Raw genomic sequence first — 20148 nt, 5'->3', positions numbered from 1 at the left:
TTGTTCTCAGCCAATGTCTTTTAAGCTAGCCAGAATAGCTCTTGTAGCAATCTTCTCAGAGAAGAAAGTCCTTGTAAATCTGTAACCTTTACCGTGCCCTTTCATAGCACTTTGATCATTTCTGGTAAAACTGTACCAAACAAAAAGTCTGTGGATGAAAAGAGGGATATTCAATGGAATGGTCATGCAATCAAACCCCCCCAACATATTAGGATATTGGGAGGAATGAAAAACTGATGTGATTCAAAAATGTCAAGCATGCCCAGGTCACTGAAACAAATATAAATGACAAAAACAAATGGCAAGACAAGACTGTGACCACTTCCACTGAATACAAAGGCATTACAATTTCCCTGAGGTTGCAGCAAGCGTTACAATTTTAGGAAGAAGGATTGGAGGTGCTTGAAGGTCATGAGAATCTTATCAGGTTTCTGCTGTTTTAAAAAGAAGTTTCTTTAAAGCTAATTGATTAGAAAGTCCACTCCAAAAATAAAAAAAAGAAAAAGAAAGAAGTGTTCTCCTTTTCTTCTCTAATTTTATCTATGTGAACAAGCTAATGAGTTCCATAATGAGACTTCCAAACTGAGACTACTCACACGTTTTTAAATGATTAAACAGCTTCCCTTTGGAGATGGCATCTGTATTTACAAGAAGAGAACATCAAAGGGCATTTCTAATGCATAATTGTGGTACTTCTTTAGAAGATATGAGGAACTAGTGGATCTTGTCAGTCTGCATATGCGCTACAAGTATTCAACCTGCAGAGGGGTGTTTCAGATATCTGGTACAATCAACTGAAATGTCATTACATAAAATAATATTATTCGAGAACACTATTTCTGGAAGTAGCATGACAGTATCAGTGATGGGTCAGCTAGTCTACACAGAAGCACTAATGGAATAGTCAGGAGAAACTGTTAATTGTACTGGGTCAAAATAAAGTATTACCACAGTGGCCATCAACCAAATGCAAGTGTAACACATGCCTGCTGGGTGTGGTGCTCTGTTCCCCTCTGATGGCACCTCGACCATCTAGAGATTAATGACACTGCTACAGTCTTAGCTAAAAGCCATGTCAGGTTAGGAAGAGTGGGGCACTTGGGGCTGCTAGGAGGGTCTTAGACTGGGGTTCAGAAGGGCTAGTAGGAGGATAGACTGGTGTGTGGGTTCAGGAGCTAGTAGGGTGACAGCATTGAGCTGGGGGCTGCAGGGCCACATGGGGATGGAGGGCTGTAGGGCCACACAGGGATGGGGGATGCAGGGCCACATGGGGACAGGGGTAGATGTGCCCTCAAAAAACCTGTTCCATGCTTCTCCCACCCACACCCAACAGCCCTCCAGGTTCACTCCCAGACTCCTTCCCTCTCCCTCAGCTCCTCCATTATCCCTGACTCCCCCAACCCTTTGCACTGCTTCTGAGGGCTGCAGGAAATAAGTTGCTGTATTGTAGTTTAAATCAGTGGTTCTCAACCTTTCCACACTATTGTATCTCTTTCAGGAGTCTGATTTGTCTTGTGTGCCCACAAGTTTCACCGCTCAAAAACTACTTGCTTACAAGATCAGACATAAAAATACAAAAGTGTCACAGCACACTATTACTGAAATATTGCTTACTTTCTTATTTTTACCATATACTTATAAATCAATTGGAATAGAAATATTGTACTTACATTTTCACGTATAGTATATAGAGCAGTAAAAAGTCATTTCTGTATAAAATTTTAGTTTGTACTGACTTCACTAGTGCTTTTTATGTAGCCTATTGTAAAACTAGGCAAATATCTAGATGAGTTGATGTACCCCCTGGAAGACCTCCGAGTACCACCAGGGGTACATGTACCCCTGGTTGAGAACCACCGGTTTAAATAAATTATTACTCAAAGTTCTGTGTTAATAAACTTGGTAAGGAATCTATTTATCAAAAAAATTACCCAAATCTTTTTTTCGTCTGTATTGTTACAAACATACTTGTTGACAGGTATTTTGAAATAAATTACCAAGATAATTGAAACTGGGGTGATTATATTGTGTTATTCTGACAAATAAAATATGCAGTATTTTAAAATATCATGCACAGAATTTTTAATTTTTTGGCACAGTATTCCTCCAGGAGTAATACAGTAAGCTTCAGAGGTCCCAGGTTCCATCCTGCCTGCCAACGACACGGGTCTGTCGATGTTACATGTGGGAGCTCGTCTGGGATATCAACTGGGAAGTCTCTGAAGCTTGGTACGCACTTCCTCAGCTAGGGGAAGTATGTAACCCATGCCTGCTTGGTGTGGTGCTCTGTCCCCTCTAGTGGCACCTAGCCCAGCTAGAGATTGATGAGTCTGCTACGCCCTTAGCTAAGAGCTATATGCCTTTTAGCTCATGCAGTAGAGGCTCATCACTAAGCTTCAGAGGTCCCAGGTTCGATCCCACCCACCAATGACCAGGGCCTGTCAGCGTTACACAAGTATGAACACCAACCAAGGGTCAAGCTACTACTGGTGATTGACAATTAGTTGGAGAGATCAAGGATGTGACTATGTAACTCTCACATCGAGAACAAACCACATCCTAAAAAATTAAGCTTATGTGGAGGCCTCTTAAAGATATTCTAAAATCTAAAATTTGTGAGAAACAGTATTTTCTCTGTAATGTCTTGTTAAATATCTTGTTAAATCTTATGGGTATAGACATTATCAATCATCCTTCCCTTCAACCTAAGTAGGGAAAAAATCTGCATTGTCAGGACAGCAGACTAGATGGCATAACACTTGGGACTCTGGCCAGTCCTAATGTCAAGTTTCCAGTGGATTCTAAAAAGGCTGGTAGTGGGAACTGTGGCAAAGATAGGCTTTTGTGACCAGGAAGAAGAGGGACTAGGTTGGAATCCTGAGTAGAGCTTAACCTACCAGATCTCCTACTATACAGGAACATCGATTCCTCTGCTGGCTACCCTTCTCTCTTCCCTGTATCCCAACTTCCCAGGTCTCACCTCCATCGCATGCTAGGGAGCAGGAGCAGCAGCCAGGGGCAATGCAGAAGTGACCCAGAGAGGTTCTATGCTGGAGAGAGAAGCTGGGGAGGAAAGCAGGCATGTAGATAACAAAGCCCTCTACCTCTCTGAGTGCTGTGTATGTGGGGAGGAAGGCTACAGAGCTGGAGTACACTATGTTAGCAATTGAGAGGAAAACTGAGGGGGAAGAGCTGGGATGAGAGCAGGATGGATGATAGAAGGAAACAAGCAGATTTTACTCTGTCTTCTCTCCATCTGAAAGATTTCCTACAATATTTCCTTTTAAAGAATGCTGAACTGATTTCTGAAACAGCAGAATTTTTTTTTCACATTGCTTCTCTTTTCACCAAAATCTCAATTTCTGAATTAGAACAGGTTAAAAGAAGCTTTTTGTGGTAAAATTTGCTCTTTCCCATTGAGTCACTCCATGCACATGGGAACCGCAAACTTGACAACGCTCTTCTCTTTCTATACTGAAAGGGATTATACCAATTTCTTCACTGGGGACTAGAACGGCCCCTGTCCCCACAGCTCAGTTTTGCATTTAACAACTTCTATTGGCAAATGAGAGGGGGGAAAACACTGTACTAAAGTTTACAGATTGGGACAGAAAGCAGAAACAATGCTGACTGCAACCTCACAGGAACTGGAAGGCCACCTTCATGATAGCTCTTTGACTCACAGACTTTTGGTGGATTCTCAAGAGAACCCTTTTAGTACAACGGTCCACTGTGGCGGCCCACTTCCGTTTGGCCTCCTCATCCTCATCCAGCAGGCATCTCCGCAGGTCCTGCTTGTCTGCCTTGCTCAGGGTCCTGTCAGTGACGGGACGCACCAGCTGTGATAGGTTGAGGTGACTGTACAGGCTTCTCTCCACCACGTAGGTGATATTGAACTCACTGACAGAGGTGCGCCCTCGAAGCCTTCTGTTTGGGAAACCACAACCTCCTCCCCCTTTGGCTTTGTGCCGGAGCAATTGTAGGTCACAAGTTGCAGGGGATGCTCCTTTCCTGGCAGGACGCTGGCAGAGAAAAGCTCTGGAACAGGAATAGTTAGTATCCATTTTCTTCAATCGGATCTGCTTCCTGACACTCTGAACCTCCTCCAGGGACACCAGGAGATGGTGCTTGTGCCTGTTTCTGTCATAAAAGCAAATACTTTCAGTACTTACCCCATGGCTCAGGGAGCCAAGGCCCTTCTTCATCTCCCCCTCTGTCAAAGAGCGGCAAACCTTCTGGGTCTTCTCCTCTTCTGGGTAAGAAAAAAATGTCCCCAGCTTCTTGGGGGGCTTAATAAGGCCACGGCTATCAGTTTTGCTGACGGTCTTAACCAGCTTCCTATTAGCACCCCAAGTATCTAGGCTGCTGGATGAAGGAGAAGTGGTGAATGAGTCCGAGTCATCCTCAGGCTGCTTTTCAGAAGAGCCATCTAAGTAGAATTGCTTCTTGTGAACTCCAGAGTAAAGTGCCGATCTGTCATCCAGTACAGGAGAGCTGTCAAGTGAGTGCTCGTCCACACCTACAGGGGACAAAAGCAGCAAAACATACGTCATCTTTCACACTTATTGTCTAATTTACTTATACACTAATGAGTCTTCCCCTGGAGGTTGTGCTCTGGCCAATTATTTCATTAAATTAAGACAACAACAACAAAATACAGATACTTTTTAAAACAGAGAAAATATTCCTGACTACTGTGATTCACAGTAGCCCATAACATTTTTGTTGGTGGACAGACTTGCAGCAAATTTTCCCACTTCCATAAGCAAAGCAAGAATTCTTGGATAACTTAAATAAGAAGCAGCCTTAAAGAATATTTTAAAAGGACATTATCAAGACCTTTTCGGTATTTTAAACATCATTCTTTATTTCCAAGTGGTGTCAGTAATGAACCTTTAAAAAGCTGAAATCAAGATGCTTCTTCCCAGAAGCTATTTTTTCGTCAATGAGCGCACACACTGTTTTATGATATTAATTAGAAATAATAATAGTAATAAAACTACTCTGCGTGTATACAGTGTTTTTTTCATTCACAAACCTCACAGAGCTATAATGAAGGAGCAGAACGTATTTTCTTTCGTTTACAGATGAGATAGATGAAGAACAGAGAAGTTAAGTGGCTTGCCCAAGCAAGTCAGTGGCAGAGGTGAGACCAGAACCCAGGTGTCCTAATACATCACTTATATGCAGACTATGCTCCTCCTGTTGGTTTTTTTTATTGTCACTCTGGGTGCTGAGATGTTGGCAGTGGGCCAAATTCTGCTGTTCTTAATTGAGCAACATTCCCATTGAATTCTAAAAGAAGTTTGCTCAGTTGAGGACTGCAGATTTTGATGCATTGATATTTACATATTTATTTAAAGAAAATAAGGGCACGGAAGCACTGAGTGTGGAGGGAATCTTATCGGAAGTTGCATGTATTTTGCAAACACAGTAAAATCACAGGAGTCTTCCCCACTTCTTTCTTGCAAAGCACACTGCAGGAAAGTGTTGAAAGAAATGTGTACACCCACAGAGCCTTCCATACCATTCTGTTGGCTCCTAGAGCTCAGCTACCAGCAATGCAATGGGATCATTATGGGCAAGAAATGCATTCAAGATACTCAAGAGCAAATAATACACCAAACATCCCCACTTGGTTTCAGATTTCCAATAGCCAGTACTGCTACAAGCCAACGGTATTTCTCTCTAAGGTATAGAGCTGAGCCCAAGGATCATACTGAAAGGCTAGAGCTTCCTGGGGGTGGCCCCGAGTTCTATTAAACATTATGTTTACTTAACACATTTGTGAGAGAAAGGGAGTAGGTCAAATTGTGGGTGTACCAACCTCAGCATCCCTTTAAAAAATATGCTTTCAGCAGCTCTCCATATTTTAGGTGGAAAAAATGATTTTTCAAACTGAAATATTATTTTAAAATAATGGCTAGAACAAAGATACAGGAACGGGACCTGGGTTGCTTTTGGGATTAGTGGAGGCAAATAATACACTTAAAACATAATTCCTTTTTACGTGTAAGGGTTTAGAGAACATTTTCTTCAGATTTTCCTACTGAGCATCTTTTAAGCCAGATGCTGAGTTAGGGACAAATGCCAAAAAATAGCACACATATGTGTCAGTTCTGCCCAATATATTAGCTAGTGCATGTATATAGGTGATTCACACAGCTGTATGTGTTCCCAAGTGCTCACAGAACTGTCTTATACAGATTGAATTAATTTTTAGTGAGTTGTAAAACTCTTTTTTAAAAGTAAACCGGAGTTTTATCCGTCCCCATTATAACTCAAGGGGCTTCCACAGTGTTACAGCAGGGATGAATTTGGACCACTGATTTCAATTATGGGGTTGGTAAACTATCCTAATAATAGTGAATACATTCCAACATGCACACAACATTGCAGGTCTAGCCTCAGCCTAAACGAGGTTGTAAATTCAGAGTTGAGGCTTCCTGTTTCATCTTCTGTACATTCTGTTGGCAAGAGACATCTGCTGCACATATATTAGTTGAAACCTCAGCCTCTCTTCTGTGAAGGTACAGCCAAATAAATTAAGGAATGGTTGTGTGACAGATTTGACACCCTTTAACTCTGCATTTTCTGGATCTGATTAAGAGTCTTAACATCACTTGCACTGAACTGTTCAGTGGTTCAATTACTTTTTTTTCTTTTCCCAGTGTAACAGAATAATAGTTCTCATGGGAGTGAATAAGTGTTGACAAATTACACTGGCTTATTGAGTAAATATGTATTTAAACAACTTGCAAAATATGCATTGTGTGTCACAGGCCACAACAGATGTTGTACGGAGTCAGTCCATAGTATAGAGCAGCGGTGACCAAACTTACGGACACGCTGAGCAACATATGACAATCTTCAGAAGTTTGAGAGCTGGGGTTCACCTGCTGGGGGTTGGGGTTTCAGTCCCCCAGGAGGCACCTGCTGGGGCTTGGGGTTTCAGCCCTGCTCCTGCTGAAGCCCCAAGCCCTGGCAGGCGTGCCACGCGGGGCTGAAGCCCTGAGACCGCCCTCCCTGCTGGGCAAAAGCCCCTGCCCCTACCCCACCACCCCTGCTGTAAGGCAGAGGACCCGAGCTCCTCCCACTTCAGTCTGGTAGGTGGAGAATGGGGAAGGAAGGGGGGTTGTGGGGAGCTCTGCGAGCCCCACTTTAACTATAAAAGAGCTGAATGTAGCTCACGAGCCACGGTTTGGCCATGCCTGGTATAATGACACTAACATATATGATTTTTTAAAATGCTATGGAGAAAAAGATAGCAGAGAATTAGCAAGCATCAGTGACTCAGCGACTAAAAAAAATTAAGATAAAATACCGATAGATTCAGTCAGCATCAAATTCTATTGCCCAGTCAAATCTACATTTAACAGGATGAAGGCGTCTGTGTGAAAAGCATGGGAAGCTGCATCTGGAAATGCAGTGAACACCGCTCGTTTCTGTTGATTCTGAAGAAAAAGGTGGGAAATTTTGGCAAAATTACCTGTGAGGAGCTCCCTGACGTGGGCATAGGGAATTTCTATGGGAAATTTTATTTAAGAACATAAGATTGGCCATACTGGGTCAGACCAGTGGTCCAACTAGCCCAGTATCCTGTCTTCTGACAGCAGCCAGTGCCAAATGCTTCAGAGGGAATGAACAGAACAGGGTAATTTTGAGTGATCCATCCCATCCATCCAGTCACACAGCTTCTGGTAGTTGGAGGTTTAGCAGTTGCGTTCTTGACCATCTTGTTTAACAGACATTGATGGACCTATCCTCCATGAAGATATTAATTTTTTTGGGGGGCCCAGTTATGCTTTTGGCCTTTGCAATATCCCATGGCAATGAGTTCCAAAGGTTGATTTTGCATTGTGTGAAGAAGTACTTCCTTTTGTTTGTTTTAAACCATCTGTCTATTCATTTTGTTAGGTGACCCCTAGCTCTTGTGTTACGTGCAGGAGTAAGTAACACTTCCTTATTCACTTTCTCCACATCAGTTAAGATTTTATAGACCTCTATCATATCTCCCCCTTAGTCATCTCTTTTCTAAAATCTGAACAATCCTAGTCTTCTTAAATCTCTTCGTATGAAAACTGTTCCAGACCCCTAATCCTTTTTGTTGCCTCTCTCTGCACCTTTTCCAGTTCAAATATATCTTTTCTGAGATGGGGCAAACACAACTACATGCAGTATTCAAAGTGTGGGTGTGCCAGGGATTTATATAGTGGCATGATATTTTCTGTTTTATTACCTATCCCTTTCCTAAAGGTTCCTAATGTTCTATTAGCTTTTTTTATTGCTTCCGCACATTGATCGGATGTTTTCAGAGAACTATCCACAATGACACCAAGATCTCTTTCTTGAGTGGTAACAGCTAATTTAGACCCCACCATTTTGTATGTACAGCTGAGTGTATTTTTTCCAGTGTGAATTACTTTACACTTATCAACACTGAATTTAATCTGCCATTTTGTCACCCAGTTTAGTGAAACTCCTTTGAAACTCTTCACAGTCAGCTTTGGATTTATGAATTATTCTGTATAGTCTTAAATTTAGCCACCTCACTGTTCACCCCCTTTTCCAGATCACTTATGAATATGTTGAGCAGTACAGGTTCCCAGTACAGATCCTATGGTAACTGAGCCTACTCATACACTTTAATGAGTAGTGGCACATGAGCCAGCAAACAGAGCTGTAAACAGGGGCATTTGAGTGGGAGTTCTGTTGGAGGAGAAAGAAGGAGGCAAGACCCTGTTCCTTAGTGGCAGTCAGTGACATTGTTGTGGGTGATGTGTGTTTTTTCTGATTTCTGTTCAGTTTGCAGAGGCAGTTAGGGGGCAGTATGATCTGAGAGGAGCAGAGTCCTGATTAGGGAATGGGGCTTCTCTGATTAGGGGGCCTATAAAGACAACCAAGCAACCAGCCAGTGGCACAGGAGACAGCAAACTGAGCTGTAAACAGGGGCATATGAGTGGGAGTTTGTGGGAGCGGTGTGTCTGGTGTTCTGGTATTGTTTGGGTTTTTGTATTTGTATGTTTGTTTGTTTGTTGTTTTTCTTTTTCCTTGACAGGACTTGAGGTGGGAAGTCTATGCCAGACAGAGGCAGAAGTGGGAGTGAACCAAGCAATGAAAGAGACAATGAAGATGACCAGATGCAGAAGCTGCAGGATTTACATGATCCTAGAGTGGGTCCCTGAAAAGAGTTTCGTTTGTATGAAGTGCTGCTTGATAGAGCAGTTGGAAGAGAAGATCCGAGGTTTGGAGATGAAGGTGGAAAATACAGTTGATTTCAAAGGGGATTTGAGCAGATGAGGGAGGGAAGGTAAGAGGAGGCTGAAGGGAAAAGTCAAGACTCAGATGTGAACTGGCCTGAAGAACTCTGAGGGGAGACTGCTGGGTGAGGAAAGTGGCCAATGGAAGCATGAGACTACAAGAACTAGGCAAAGGAAAAATGATGGGCTAGTGAGGGATAAACAGAGCCCAGGAACAGGTTTGCTGAGTTGGACAATGGTAAAGGCGAACAGCAGGCCGTAACTGAAAGAGGGAGGGCAAGGAAGAAGAGAAGAGCGGACAGTCTTATGGGAAGAGTCAGTGGAGCTACCCGGAGTTCAGAACCCCAAGAGAATACAGGATGACTTGCAGAAGATTGCAAGGGAGAATAAAAGACAAGAGGACTTGCAGACAGAAAGAACTAGAGGAAGGCTGGAGAATGACCATCACAAGGAAAGACAGGTCTATGTGATTGGTAACTCTCTACTAAGAAGAGCAGACAGGCCTGTCACCAGAGCTGATCCAGAAAACATAAAGGGTGTGCTGTCTGCCAGAAACTAAGATACGGGATGTGGACCTGAGGCTGAAGAGGATCCTGATGGGAATAGGAAAGAATCCACTGATTGTCCTTCATGTGGGAACAAATGACACAGCTAGATTCTCACTGGAACGTATCAAGGGAGACTACGCCAGGCTGGGGAAGATGCTTAAGGAAATGGAGGCTCAGGTGATCTTCAGTGGGATTCTACTTGTCCCTAGCAGACAGACAAGATTATGGTGATCAATAGATAGCTCAGGCAGTGGTGCTATAAGGAGGGCTTTGGGATGTTTGACCACTGGGAGGCATTCATGGGCAGAGGACAGGTCTCATGGGATGGACTCTGTGACGGGTTGGATCACAGAAACCCCCTTGGGAGCTGCCACCCAATGTGCAAAGACTACCCCTGCTTCTGTTTTCCCTGCCAGCTCAGGACTCCAGCACCCTGTTTTGCTGAGCCAGACACTCCAGTCTGCTCTAACAAAGACTCAGGGTCTGAATTACTAGTCCCAAAGCTGCAAGTTTACCCGAAACCCAGCTCACAGGAGTGTGCTTGTCTTTAGCACTCAGATGCCCAACTCCCAATGGGGTCTAAACCCAGATAAATCCGTTTTACCCTGCATAAAGTTTATGCAGGGCAAACTCATAAATTGTTCGCCCTCTATAACACTGATAGAGAGATATGCACAGTTGTTTGCTCCCCCAGGTATTAATACATACTCTGAGTAAATTACTAAATAAAAAGTGATTTTATTAAATACAGACAGTAGGATTTAAGTGGTTCAAAGTAGTAACAGACAGAACAAAGTAAGTCACAAGCAAAATAAAATAAAATGCGCAAATCTATGCCTAATCAAACTAGATACAGATAATCTCACCCTCAGAGATGCTTCAGTAAGTTTTTCTCAGACTGGACACCTTCCAGGCCTGGGCACAATTCTTTCCCCTGGTACAGCTTTTGTTCCAGCTTAGGTGTTATCTAGGGGATTCTCCATGATGGCTCCTCTCCCCCTCTGTTCTCTTCCACCCCTTTATATATCTTTTGCATAAGGCGGGAACCCTTTGTCTCTCTGGGTTTCCACCCCCCCTCACTGGAAAAGCACCAGGTTAAAGATGGATTCCAGTTCAGGTGACATGATCACATGTCACTGCAAGACTTCATTACTCACTTGCCAGCACACATATACAGGAAGACTCACAGGTAAACACAGTCATCTGCAGACAATGGTCCTTGTTAATGGGAGTCATCAAGATTCCAAACCATCATTAATGGCCCACACTTTACATAATTACAATAGGCCCTCAGAGTTATGTTTTATATTTCTAGTTTTAGATACAAGAGTGGTACATTTATACAAATCGGATGATCACACTCAGTAGATTATAAGCTTTGTAATGATACCTTACAAGAGACCTTTTGCATGAAGCATATCCCAGTTACATTATACTCACTTATATTTTTATAAAACCATATAGACTGCACAACGTCACACCCTCCTCCTGAACTTACTGCCAGAGACTTGGACACTGACCATGGCGGAGGCAGTATACCTAAAATTCGTTTTTGGGCTCCCCTACTGGGCAGACACTCCTGTGTCCCCCAAAAGGGAAAGAGACCCTGACCCAGCTGTAGGCTCACAGCTACCAGCTATGAGGGACCTTTCGCTGGCCAGCAAAATCCCCCCCCTTTCACTCAGGTTGGGTTTGCTTCCAGCTAGAGTCCTTGGGGTTTGTTCCCACCGCAGCAGTCACCAGGACCCCAACTTCCAGCTCCAGGATACATGTCTCTGTGCACCTCTTCCACTCCATTACAGCCAGGTCATGCTTCTGGGTCTTACTTGCTTTGTCTCTTAAGTCCAGGCTGGTGGGCAGCCTTTTCTTTTTCCAGGTCAGCCTTTTTCCAGGCAAATTGTACATCAATTTCCATTTGTTTTCCCTTGAGACCATCACTTGATGAGCTGGGATACCACAGAGAACACCCTCCTGCCAGAACAGGCACCCCTCCCCTCCTGTCTTGCTAGGTTAGACACTCCAGTCAGCTTCAGCACAGACAGAGGTTGGGCCACACCCATCTGCAGTTCACTGAAACTGAGATGGACTCAGCTCAGGGGCTTTTTAGTTAACAGAGACATTCCCAGCGCCCATTGTTCAGTCTTTCTGGGCAATTTGCAACTTGTGTAGTTTTAGCTTCTTTTGATCTTCATTCTTACTTATTTTGCTTCCTTTTCTGTCCCTAATTCCCTTTCCCGAAATAAGCAAACAGAAAATAACAAACCAGTAACCACTTTGTCTGTTCTTCAGCCACCACACTTAAAATTCACTTAAAATCACTACCAGTATCTCAAAGCAATCAGCTGTGCACAGATCCTGCCGACTACGCCACTGTGACGGGTTGGATCACAGAAACCCCCTTGGGAGCTGCCACCCAATGTGCAAAGACTACCCCTGCTTCTGTTTTCCCTGCCAGCTCAGGACTCCAGCACCCTGTTTTGCTGAGCCAGACACTCCAGTCTGCTCTAACAAAGACTCAGGGTCTGAATTACTAGTCCCAAAGCTGCAAGTTTACCCGAAACCCAGCTCACAGGAGTGTGCTTGTCTTTAGCACTCAGATGCCCAACTCCCAATGGGGTCTAAACCCAGATAAATCCGTTTTACCCTGCATAAAGTTTATGCAGGGCAAACTCATAAATTGTTCGCCCTCTATAACACTGATAGAGAGATATGCACAGTTGTTTGCTCCCCCAGGTATTAATACATACTCTGAGTAAATTACTAAATAAAAAGTGATTTTATTAAATACAGACAGTAGGATTTAAGTGGTTCAAAGTAGTAACAGACAGAACAAAGTAAGTCACAAGCAAAATAAAATAAAATGCGCAAATCTATGCCTAATCAAACTAGATACAGATAATCTCACCCTCAGAGATGCTTCAGTAAGTTTTTCTCAGACTGGACACCTTCCAGGCCTGGGCACAATTCTTTCCCCTGGTACAGCTTTTGTTCCAGCTTAGGTGTTATCTAGGGGATTCTCCATGATGGCTCCTCTCCCCCTCTGTTCTCTTCCACCCCTTTATATATCTTTTGCATAAGGCGGGAACCCTTTGTCTCTCTGGGTTTCCACCCCCCCTCACTGGAAAAGCACCAGGTTAAAGATGGATTCCAGTTCAGGTGACATGATCACATGTCACTGCAAGACTTCATTACTCACTTGCCAGCACACATATACAGGAAGACTCACAGGTAAACACAGTCATCTGCAGACAATGGTCCTTGTTAATGGGAGTCATCAAGATTCCAAACCATCATTAATGGCCCACACTTTACATAATTACAATAGGCCCTCAGAGTTATGTTTTATATTTCTAGTTTTAGATACAAGAGTGGTACATTTATACAAATCGGATGATCACACTCAGTAGATTATAAGCTTTGTAATGATACCTTACAAGAGACCTTTTGCATGAAGCATATCCCAGTTACATTATACTCACTTATATTTTTATAAAACCATATAGACTGCACAACGTCACAGACTCCACCTAAATAGGGAGGGAAATAGACTTCTGGGATGGAGATTGATACAAATAAAATACAGATAAAGAGCTTTAAATAAGGAAATAGGGGGAGATGGTTGGGAGATGCTCATGAAGTCTCCACATTTGATTCTAACATTGAGCGGGAGGAAAATCAAATAAGAAAGGGTACAGCAATGGAGACAGGAACAGCAGTGGGTAGGAGAATGGACATTAAGAGGAAAGATAGTGCTGATACCAACAAAGCTAGAAGTCAGGTAGGTGATACTGGCAGTAGAAAGACTGTACCCAATCAAGCGAGGAATGTGGGCAAAGCTAACCAGCAACAATTAAGATGTTTGTACACCAATGCAAGGAGCCTGAGTAACAGAATGGAGGAACTAGAACTACTTGTACAGGAAGTGAAACCAGATATTATAGGGATAATAGAAACATGATGGAATAATAATCATGATTGGAGTGCAGGTATTGAAGGGCATGTGCTGTCCACAAAAGACAAAAATAAAGGTAAAGGTGGTGAAGTAGCATTGTATATTAATGATGAGTTAGACTGTAAAGTAATTAGAAGTGATGGAATGGATAAGACAGAATCTGTTTTGCACCAAAATCACTTTTTGGGGAAAAAGCTACTAGAGGTTCCCCTGACATAGTGCTTCGGGTATGCTACAGATCTCCAGGATCTGATAAGGATATGGATAGAGACCTATTTAATGTTTTTAATGAAATAATTACTATTAGGAATTGTATGATTATGGGAGACTAACTTCCCTGATATAGATTGGAGGACACGTGCTACTAATAATAGTAGAGCCCAGATTTTCCTGGATGTGAAAGCTGACAGATTTCTTCACCAAATAGTCACTGAACCAACAAGAGGTGACACCATTTTAGATTTGGTATTTGTGAGTAGTGATGACCTCACATAAAAACTGATTGTAGGGGACAATCTTGGTTGGAGTGATCATCAGCTAATTCAGTGTAAACTAAATGAAAGGATAAACAAAAATAGATCTGCAACTAGGGCCCTTGATTTCAAAAGGGCAAAAACTTTACAAAATTAAGGGAATTAGTTAGGAAAGAGGACCAGACTGGAGAACTCAAGAATCTGAACATGGAGGACGCTTGGAAGTACTTTAAATCAAAGTTGCAGAAACAATCTGAAGCCTGCATCCCAAGAAAGCGGAAAAAATTCGTAGGGAAAGGTTGCAGAGCAAGTATTTCAAACAGGTGATTAACTGAAAGCCTACCAGGAATGGAAGATGAGTTGGATCAGCAAGGAAAGCCACCTCTTGGAGGTCAGAAAAATGTAGAGATAAAGTGAGAACTGCCAAAATCCAAGCAGAGCTGGACCTTCAGGAAATTAAAACCAATATTAAAAGGTTCTATAGCCATATAAATAAAAAGAAAACAAGGAAAGAAGAAATGGGACCTCTAAAGAGGATATTTGAGAATGGGGTAGAGATTAAAGATAATCTAGGCATGGCCCAACACCTAAACAAATACTTTGCCTCCATTTTTAATAAGGCTAATGAAGAGCTTAGGGAGAGTGGCAGGCTGGCTAATGGGAGCAAGGATATTGAAAACAGAAATTACCACATCCAAGGTGGAAGTCAAACTCAAACAGTTTAATGGGACTAAATTGGGGGGACATGGATAATCTCCATCCAAGAATATTAAAGGAACTGGCACATGAAATTGCAATCCAATAGCAAGGATTTTTAATGAATCTGTAAACTCGGCAGTCATACGCTATGACTGGAGATTTGTTAATACAGTAAAAGCTGTTTTACTGGGCATGTTGGGGGAATGGGGGGTGCCAATAAGTGAAAAATGCCAGTTAACTAAGAGGGAGGGAGTTTGGGTGTGGGAGGGAGTGCAGGGATGGGGGTTGGGGTGCAGGCTTGGGGAGGGAGTTTGGGTGCTGGAGGGGTGCTGGATCTAGGGGCCGCTCACCTCGGGTGGCTCCCTGCAAGCGGCGATCTGTCCTGGCTGCTCCTAGGCGGAGGCGTGGCAGGCAGCTCTGTGCGCTGCCCCCGCCGTACCCTGCCCTCAGCTCTGGCTCCACAGCTCCCATTGGCCGGGAACCGCAGACTGTGGGTGTAGGCAGCATGCAGAGCTGTCTGCCACACCTCTGCCTAGGAGCAGCCAGGACAGGTCGCCACTTGCGGGGAGCTGCCCGAGGTGAGCGGCCCCTGGATCCGGCATCCCACACCCCAAGCCCCTTCCCGCACCCAAACTCCCTCCCAGAGCCCTCGCTCTGCACCCCCTCCCATGCCCCAACCCCCTGCCAGCCGCACACCAACCGAACTATAAACTGGACTTTCAAGGAAGATCAGAAATGCTGGTTTATAAAGTTTTCTGGTTGGTGAAGTGCTGGTTGGTAAAACAGCTTTTACTGTATATTTTTAAGGGGAAAAAAGTGATCTGGGAAACTAAAGGCCTGTTAGTTTGACCTCAATTGTATGAAAGGTCTTGGAACAAATTTTGAAAGAGAAATTAGTTAAGGACAGAGAGGTAAATGATAACTGGGATAAAATACTACATGGTTTTACAAAAGGTAGATCATGCCAGATTAACTTGATCTCCTTTGAGAAGATAACTGATTTTTTAGACAATCTACCTGGATTTCAGTAAGGCATTTGATACAGTTCCATATGGGAAATTATTAGTTAAATTGGAGAAGATGGGGATTAATATGAGAATTGAAAAGTGAATAAGGAACTGGTTAAAAGGGAGACTACAATGGGTCATACTGAAAGATGAACTGTCAAGCTGGAAGGAGGTTACTAGTGGAATTCCTCATGAACTGATCTTGGGACCAATCTTAATTAACACTTTTATTAATGGGAGTGTGCTAATAAACTTTGCAGATGGAGGAGGACTGGAATATCATACAAGAAGATCTGGATGACCTTGACAATTTGAGGAATAAATGGGATGAAATTTAATAGTGCTAAGTGCATGACTTGCACTTAGGTACTAACATCAAGAATTTTTGCTATAAGTTGAAGACTTATCAGTTGGAAGTGACAGAAGAGGAGGAAGACCTGGGTGTATTGGTTGATTCCAATATGACTATGCGCCGCCAATGTGATGTGGCCATGAAAAAGGCTAATGCAGTCCTAGGATGCATCAAGTGAGGCATTACCAGTAGAGATAAGGAGGGGTTAGTACCATTATTATGGTGAGACCTCATCTGGAATACTTTGTGCAGTTCTGGTCTCCCATGTTTAAGAAAGTTTAATTCAAACTGGAACAGGTGCAGAGAAGGGCTACTAGGACGATCTGAGGAATGGAAAACCTTCCTAATGAGCGGAGACTCAAAGAGCTTGGCTTGTTTAGTCTAACCAAAAGAAGGCTGAGGGGAGATATGACTGCTCTCTATTAATATATCATAGGGATAAATACCAGGGAGGGAGAGGAATTATTTAAATTAAGTGCCATTGTGGACTTAAGAACAAATGGATGACAAGTTTAGTCTTGAAATTAGATGGAGGTTTCTAACCATCAGAGGAGTGAAGTTTTAGAACAGCCTTCCAAAGGGAGCAGTGGGGGCAAAAAACCTGACTGGCTTTAAGACTGAGCTTGATAGGTTTATGGAGGGGATGGTATGAGGAAACTGCCTACAGTGGCATCTCCAATAACCAGTGATGGGATGCTAGATGGGGAGGGCTCTGAGTTACTACAGAGAATTCTTTCCCAGGTGTCTGGCTGGTAGGTCTTGTTCATGTGCTCAGGGTCTAACTGATCATCATATTTGGGGTCAGGAAGGAATTTTCCCTTGGGTCAGGATTGGCAGAGATCCTGGTTTGTTTGTTTTTTTAACTTTCCTCTGCAGCATGGGGCACAGGTGACTTGCAGGGTTAAACTAGTGTAAATGGTGGATTCTCTGTAACCTGATTTGAGGACTTCAGTAACTCAGCCAGAGGTTACGGGTCTATTACAGGGTGGGTAAGGTTCTGTGGCCTGCGATGTGTGGGAGGTCAGACTAGATGAACATGATGGTCCCTTTCTGGCCTTAAAGTCTAAGAGTCATTAAATACTGATTAGCTTGTTAAGATCAATAGCTTTTGCTGGACCAAACTGATAGTAAACCAAAAAAAAAAAAAAGTTTTAGTAGCCTGGTCAGCGGTGCTAACCGGAGCCGCCAGGGTCCCTTTTTGACTGGGCATTCCAGTTGAAAACTGGATGCCTGGCAACCCTATTCTTTCTGCAGTTTCCCCTCAAAGGCCACATGGTGGGGGGATGGCAGACAGGCAACACCTGGGTCCTAGTTTACCCAGAATGTTTGGGGGTCACCCCTGCATAATTTTGGGTCTCTGGAGTACTTGGGGGAAGGAGTAGCCATAGATGGGCCTCCTTCCTCCCAGTGTAGCAGTCCTGGGAGAAATCCACCACCTTGGGGCATTCACTCAGGGGTTGTGTCTTCACTGCAGAATAAACTTGGGCTGTTACTCAGGTGTTGCCCCAACTCCCTCCCATTCACACACAAAACCATCTCACCCCAAGGTTAGTGGTGCTTTCAACCCAGGCTAGCTGGCTTGTATGGGGCTAGAGGCTAAAACCTGAATGAGGCCTTCACTCAGGCTGGTAACCCGCCTACTTTGCAGTGAGGATATAGGCTAAATTATTCGAGTGCTGACAGTTCTCCAGCGCCTTCATACTTCCGTCTATGTCCAGGAGGACAGACAAGTTCTATAATTCACTAAGAAAGAACCATAGAGCAGCTCAGTTTACTGCAGCACAAAGAATAATGGGAATGACCCTACAAGTCCTAGCGACACACATAGGTGAGCACAGCACCAGTAATTTGGGTCTGGCATTGCAGTGTTGCTGCTCACATACAGGCTAGGCTAACTCCAGTGCTCAGACCCAGGTACTGATCACCCAAGTTAACTGCAGTGTAGACATATCGACAGGGTGAGCACTTCTGCACCTCTCCCTAGGCTCTCTCTCCACCAGCAGCATGGCTTTTGCATGCTGTAATTGTTTGCCTACATGTTTTCCACCAGGATCATAGAAGGCACAGAGATGGAGTTAGTGCAGCAAGAATGTGTGATAGAAATTCTCTGGCCTTGCCAAAGAATGATACCATGTAGAATAGTTCCACCTTCACCAACCAGCCACTCCCCTTCCAAATCCTTAGAGCTGCAATTGGGGAATGTTCTTGCAAAGGTGTCTCCAAAGGCTTGGAAAAAGAGAACCAAGTCAGGGTGGCTCTGCTCCGCTGCTTGTGACATAATAGGGGCACAAATGTCATGGAATTTCTGCTACCTTTCATTCTTTCCACAAAATACAACAGAGGGGATGAAAATAAAGCCAAGTTCTAACCTCCAGATAAAAGGACTCTCCAATATTGCAATTGGAGTGCTAACAGACCTTCAGCTGTAGCAGTAACCACCTCCCAAACAGCCACATTGCTCTCCTTAAAGTCTTAAAACAGCTGGGATAACTCAATCTTTATAGAAAACACCACCCAATTTCACAGAGCTACAAGTTTATGGCAACGAGTACAATCTTTCTTATTACCCCTCACTCAGAAGGCTCCCCGCCCCCAACCTTCTCTATTCAACACAGAAACAAAGTCACCCGTTCAGTTTAATTGAGAATAACTGTATGCACTTTGCTTTTACCTTCTGTGCTGGGTTTTTTCATTTCTTCCACCCTAATTAGTTTCTTTCTGACTCTGCGAGTAGAGTTAACCAGCTTGTGCAACCTCTTAAACTTCACCGACTCCTCTGTTTCATCATCCGATTGTTCTCTTGACTGGCAAAGAAACAAAGGGAATGTTAATAAAGTAATTGTTCCATAGCTTGCTCCTTGAAGTCAAGTTAACCCAACCCAGCTGCTGCTCTGTGTCAAAGCAGCTCTGTAATTGGCATTATATTCTCCACCCAGGTCAGAGAGAAGCATTGAAATTATTGACAGATTTCAAAGTGCATAACATACCATTTTGACTTCTAATTCTGTGCAACGTGAGGTCCTAAAAGCACTGAAATACATTGCTGCCCTTGTCTTCCTTTCCATGCATTGTGTAATAACTACTTTCACGTCCTCTTTCAATGCATTGCAGGCAGGGCTCTTCTTACCATACCAGTTACGCTCCTGTGGTTTGGGTCAGGCACTGGTTTGTCTGGCCTGTCGGAACTTGCCATTTAAACCTGGTAATAAACAGCTTCTCCAAACTGAAACTCTATCATTGACTTTTTCCAGTCTTCCCAGAAAATCAAAACCAGCAGTGCAAGAAGGGGACGGGAAGGAAGATACTTCATCCTCTGTCTCGTTCATTAGTTACACGCCGCCACAGCTACAAAATCCTCTTTCTCCTCCCTCCCCCTAATCCCACACTCTTTTGGAAGGCTCTCAAGGCTAGGCTTAGGATGGACACAGCATTCCTCCAACAATGACCAAGGGAAAACTCTGACCTTTTCAGATATACAGTATAGTCCATATTCCCCAGCATCCCGTTTCATTTTGCGTCTGATCCATTATGCTCAGTTCCAGCTGTTTTCCCTCAAGTATCAAACATTACAGAGGCAAATAAAAATTCCCTCGCTCCAGCAGCAGACACACAACAAGCTGAAACAATTTATTCCTTGTGGACGAAATGAGGGTTCCAATTTTCGAGACAGATCCAACGTTCAATATGCTACTTCCTCTGTTTTAATCTATTTAGAATGTAAAAAGGGGGGGAGGGGGGAGGAAGGCACTCCAGCTCTTACAGTACAGGACTAGCACTGTATGCAGTGCATTCCAGCAAACACTGCCCATTCCAGCTGGAGTGCAGCACACATTGTATACCTTTGTCTTTGTGTGTGA

General features: G+C 43.5%; 1 protein-coding gene across 4 annotated transcripts in view; it reads right to left on the bottom strand.

Moving 5' to 3' along the window:
* LOC135876128 (SAM and SH3 domain-containing protein 1-like) overlaps positions 1 to 20148 on the bottom strand; it is an 873117-nt gene that overhangs the window by 31951 nt on the left and 821018 nt on the right. For 2 of the 4 annotated variants that reach the window (XM_065401311.1, XM_065401314.1), the window contains 2 exons: positions 18963 to 19095; positions 3684 to 4519 (listed from right to left, as the gene is read on the bottom strand). In XM_065401311.1, coding sequence (XP_065257383.1) covers positions 3684 to 4519; positions 18963 to 19095 — 969 coding nt within the window. The remainder of the gene's footprint in view (positions 1 to 3683; positions 4520 to 18962; positions 19096 to 20148) is intronic. The other 2 variants (XM_065401313.1, XM_065401315.1) reach the window with 1 other exon arrangement.

Source organism: Emys orbicularis, chromosome 3, assembly GCF_028017835.1.
Source record: "Emys orbicularis isolate rEmyOrb1 chromosome 3, rEmyOrb1.hap1, whole genome shotgun sequence".
In the NCBI taxonomy this organism is placed as follows: Eukaryota; Metazoa; Chordata; order Testudines; family Emydidae; genus Emys; species Emys orbicularis.
Note: the sequence above shows the minus strand (reverse complement) of the source record. Positions and strands in the feature narration are given on the sequence as shown.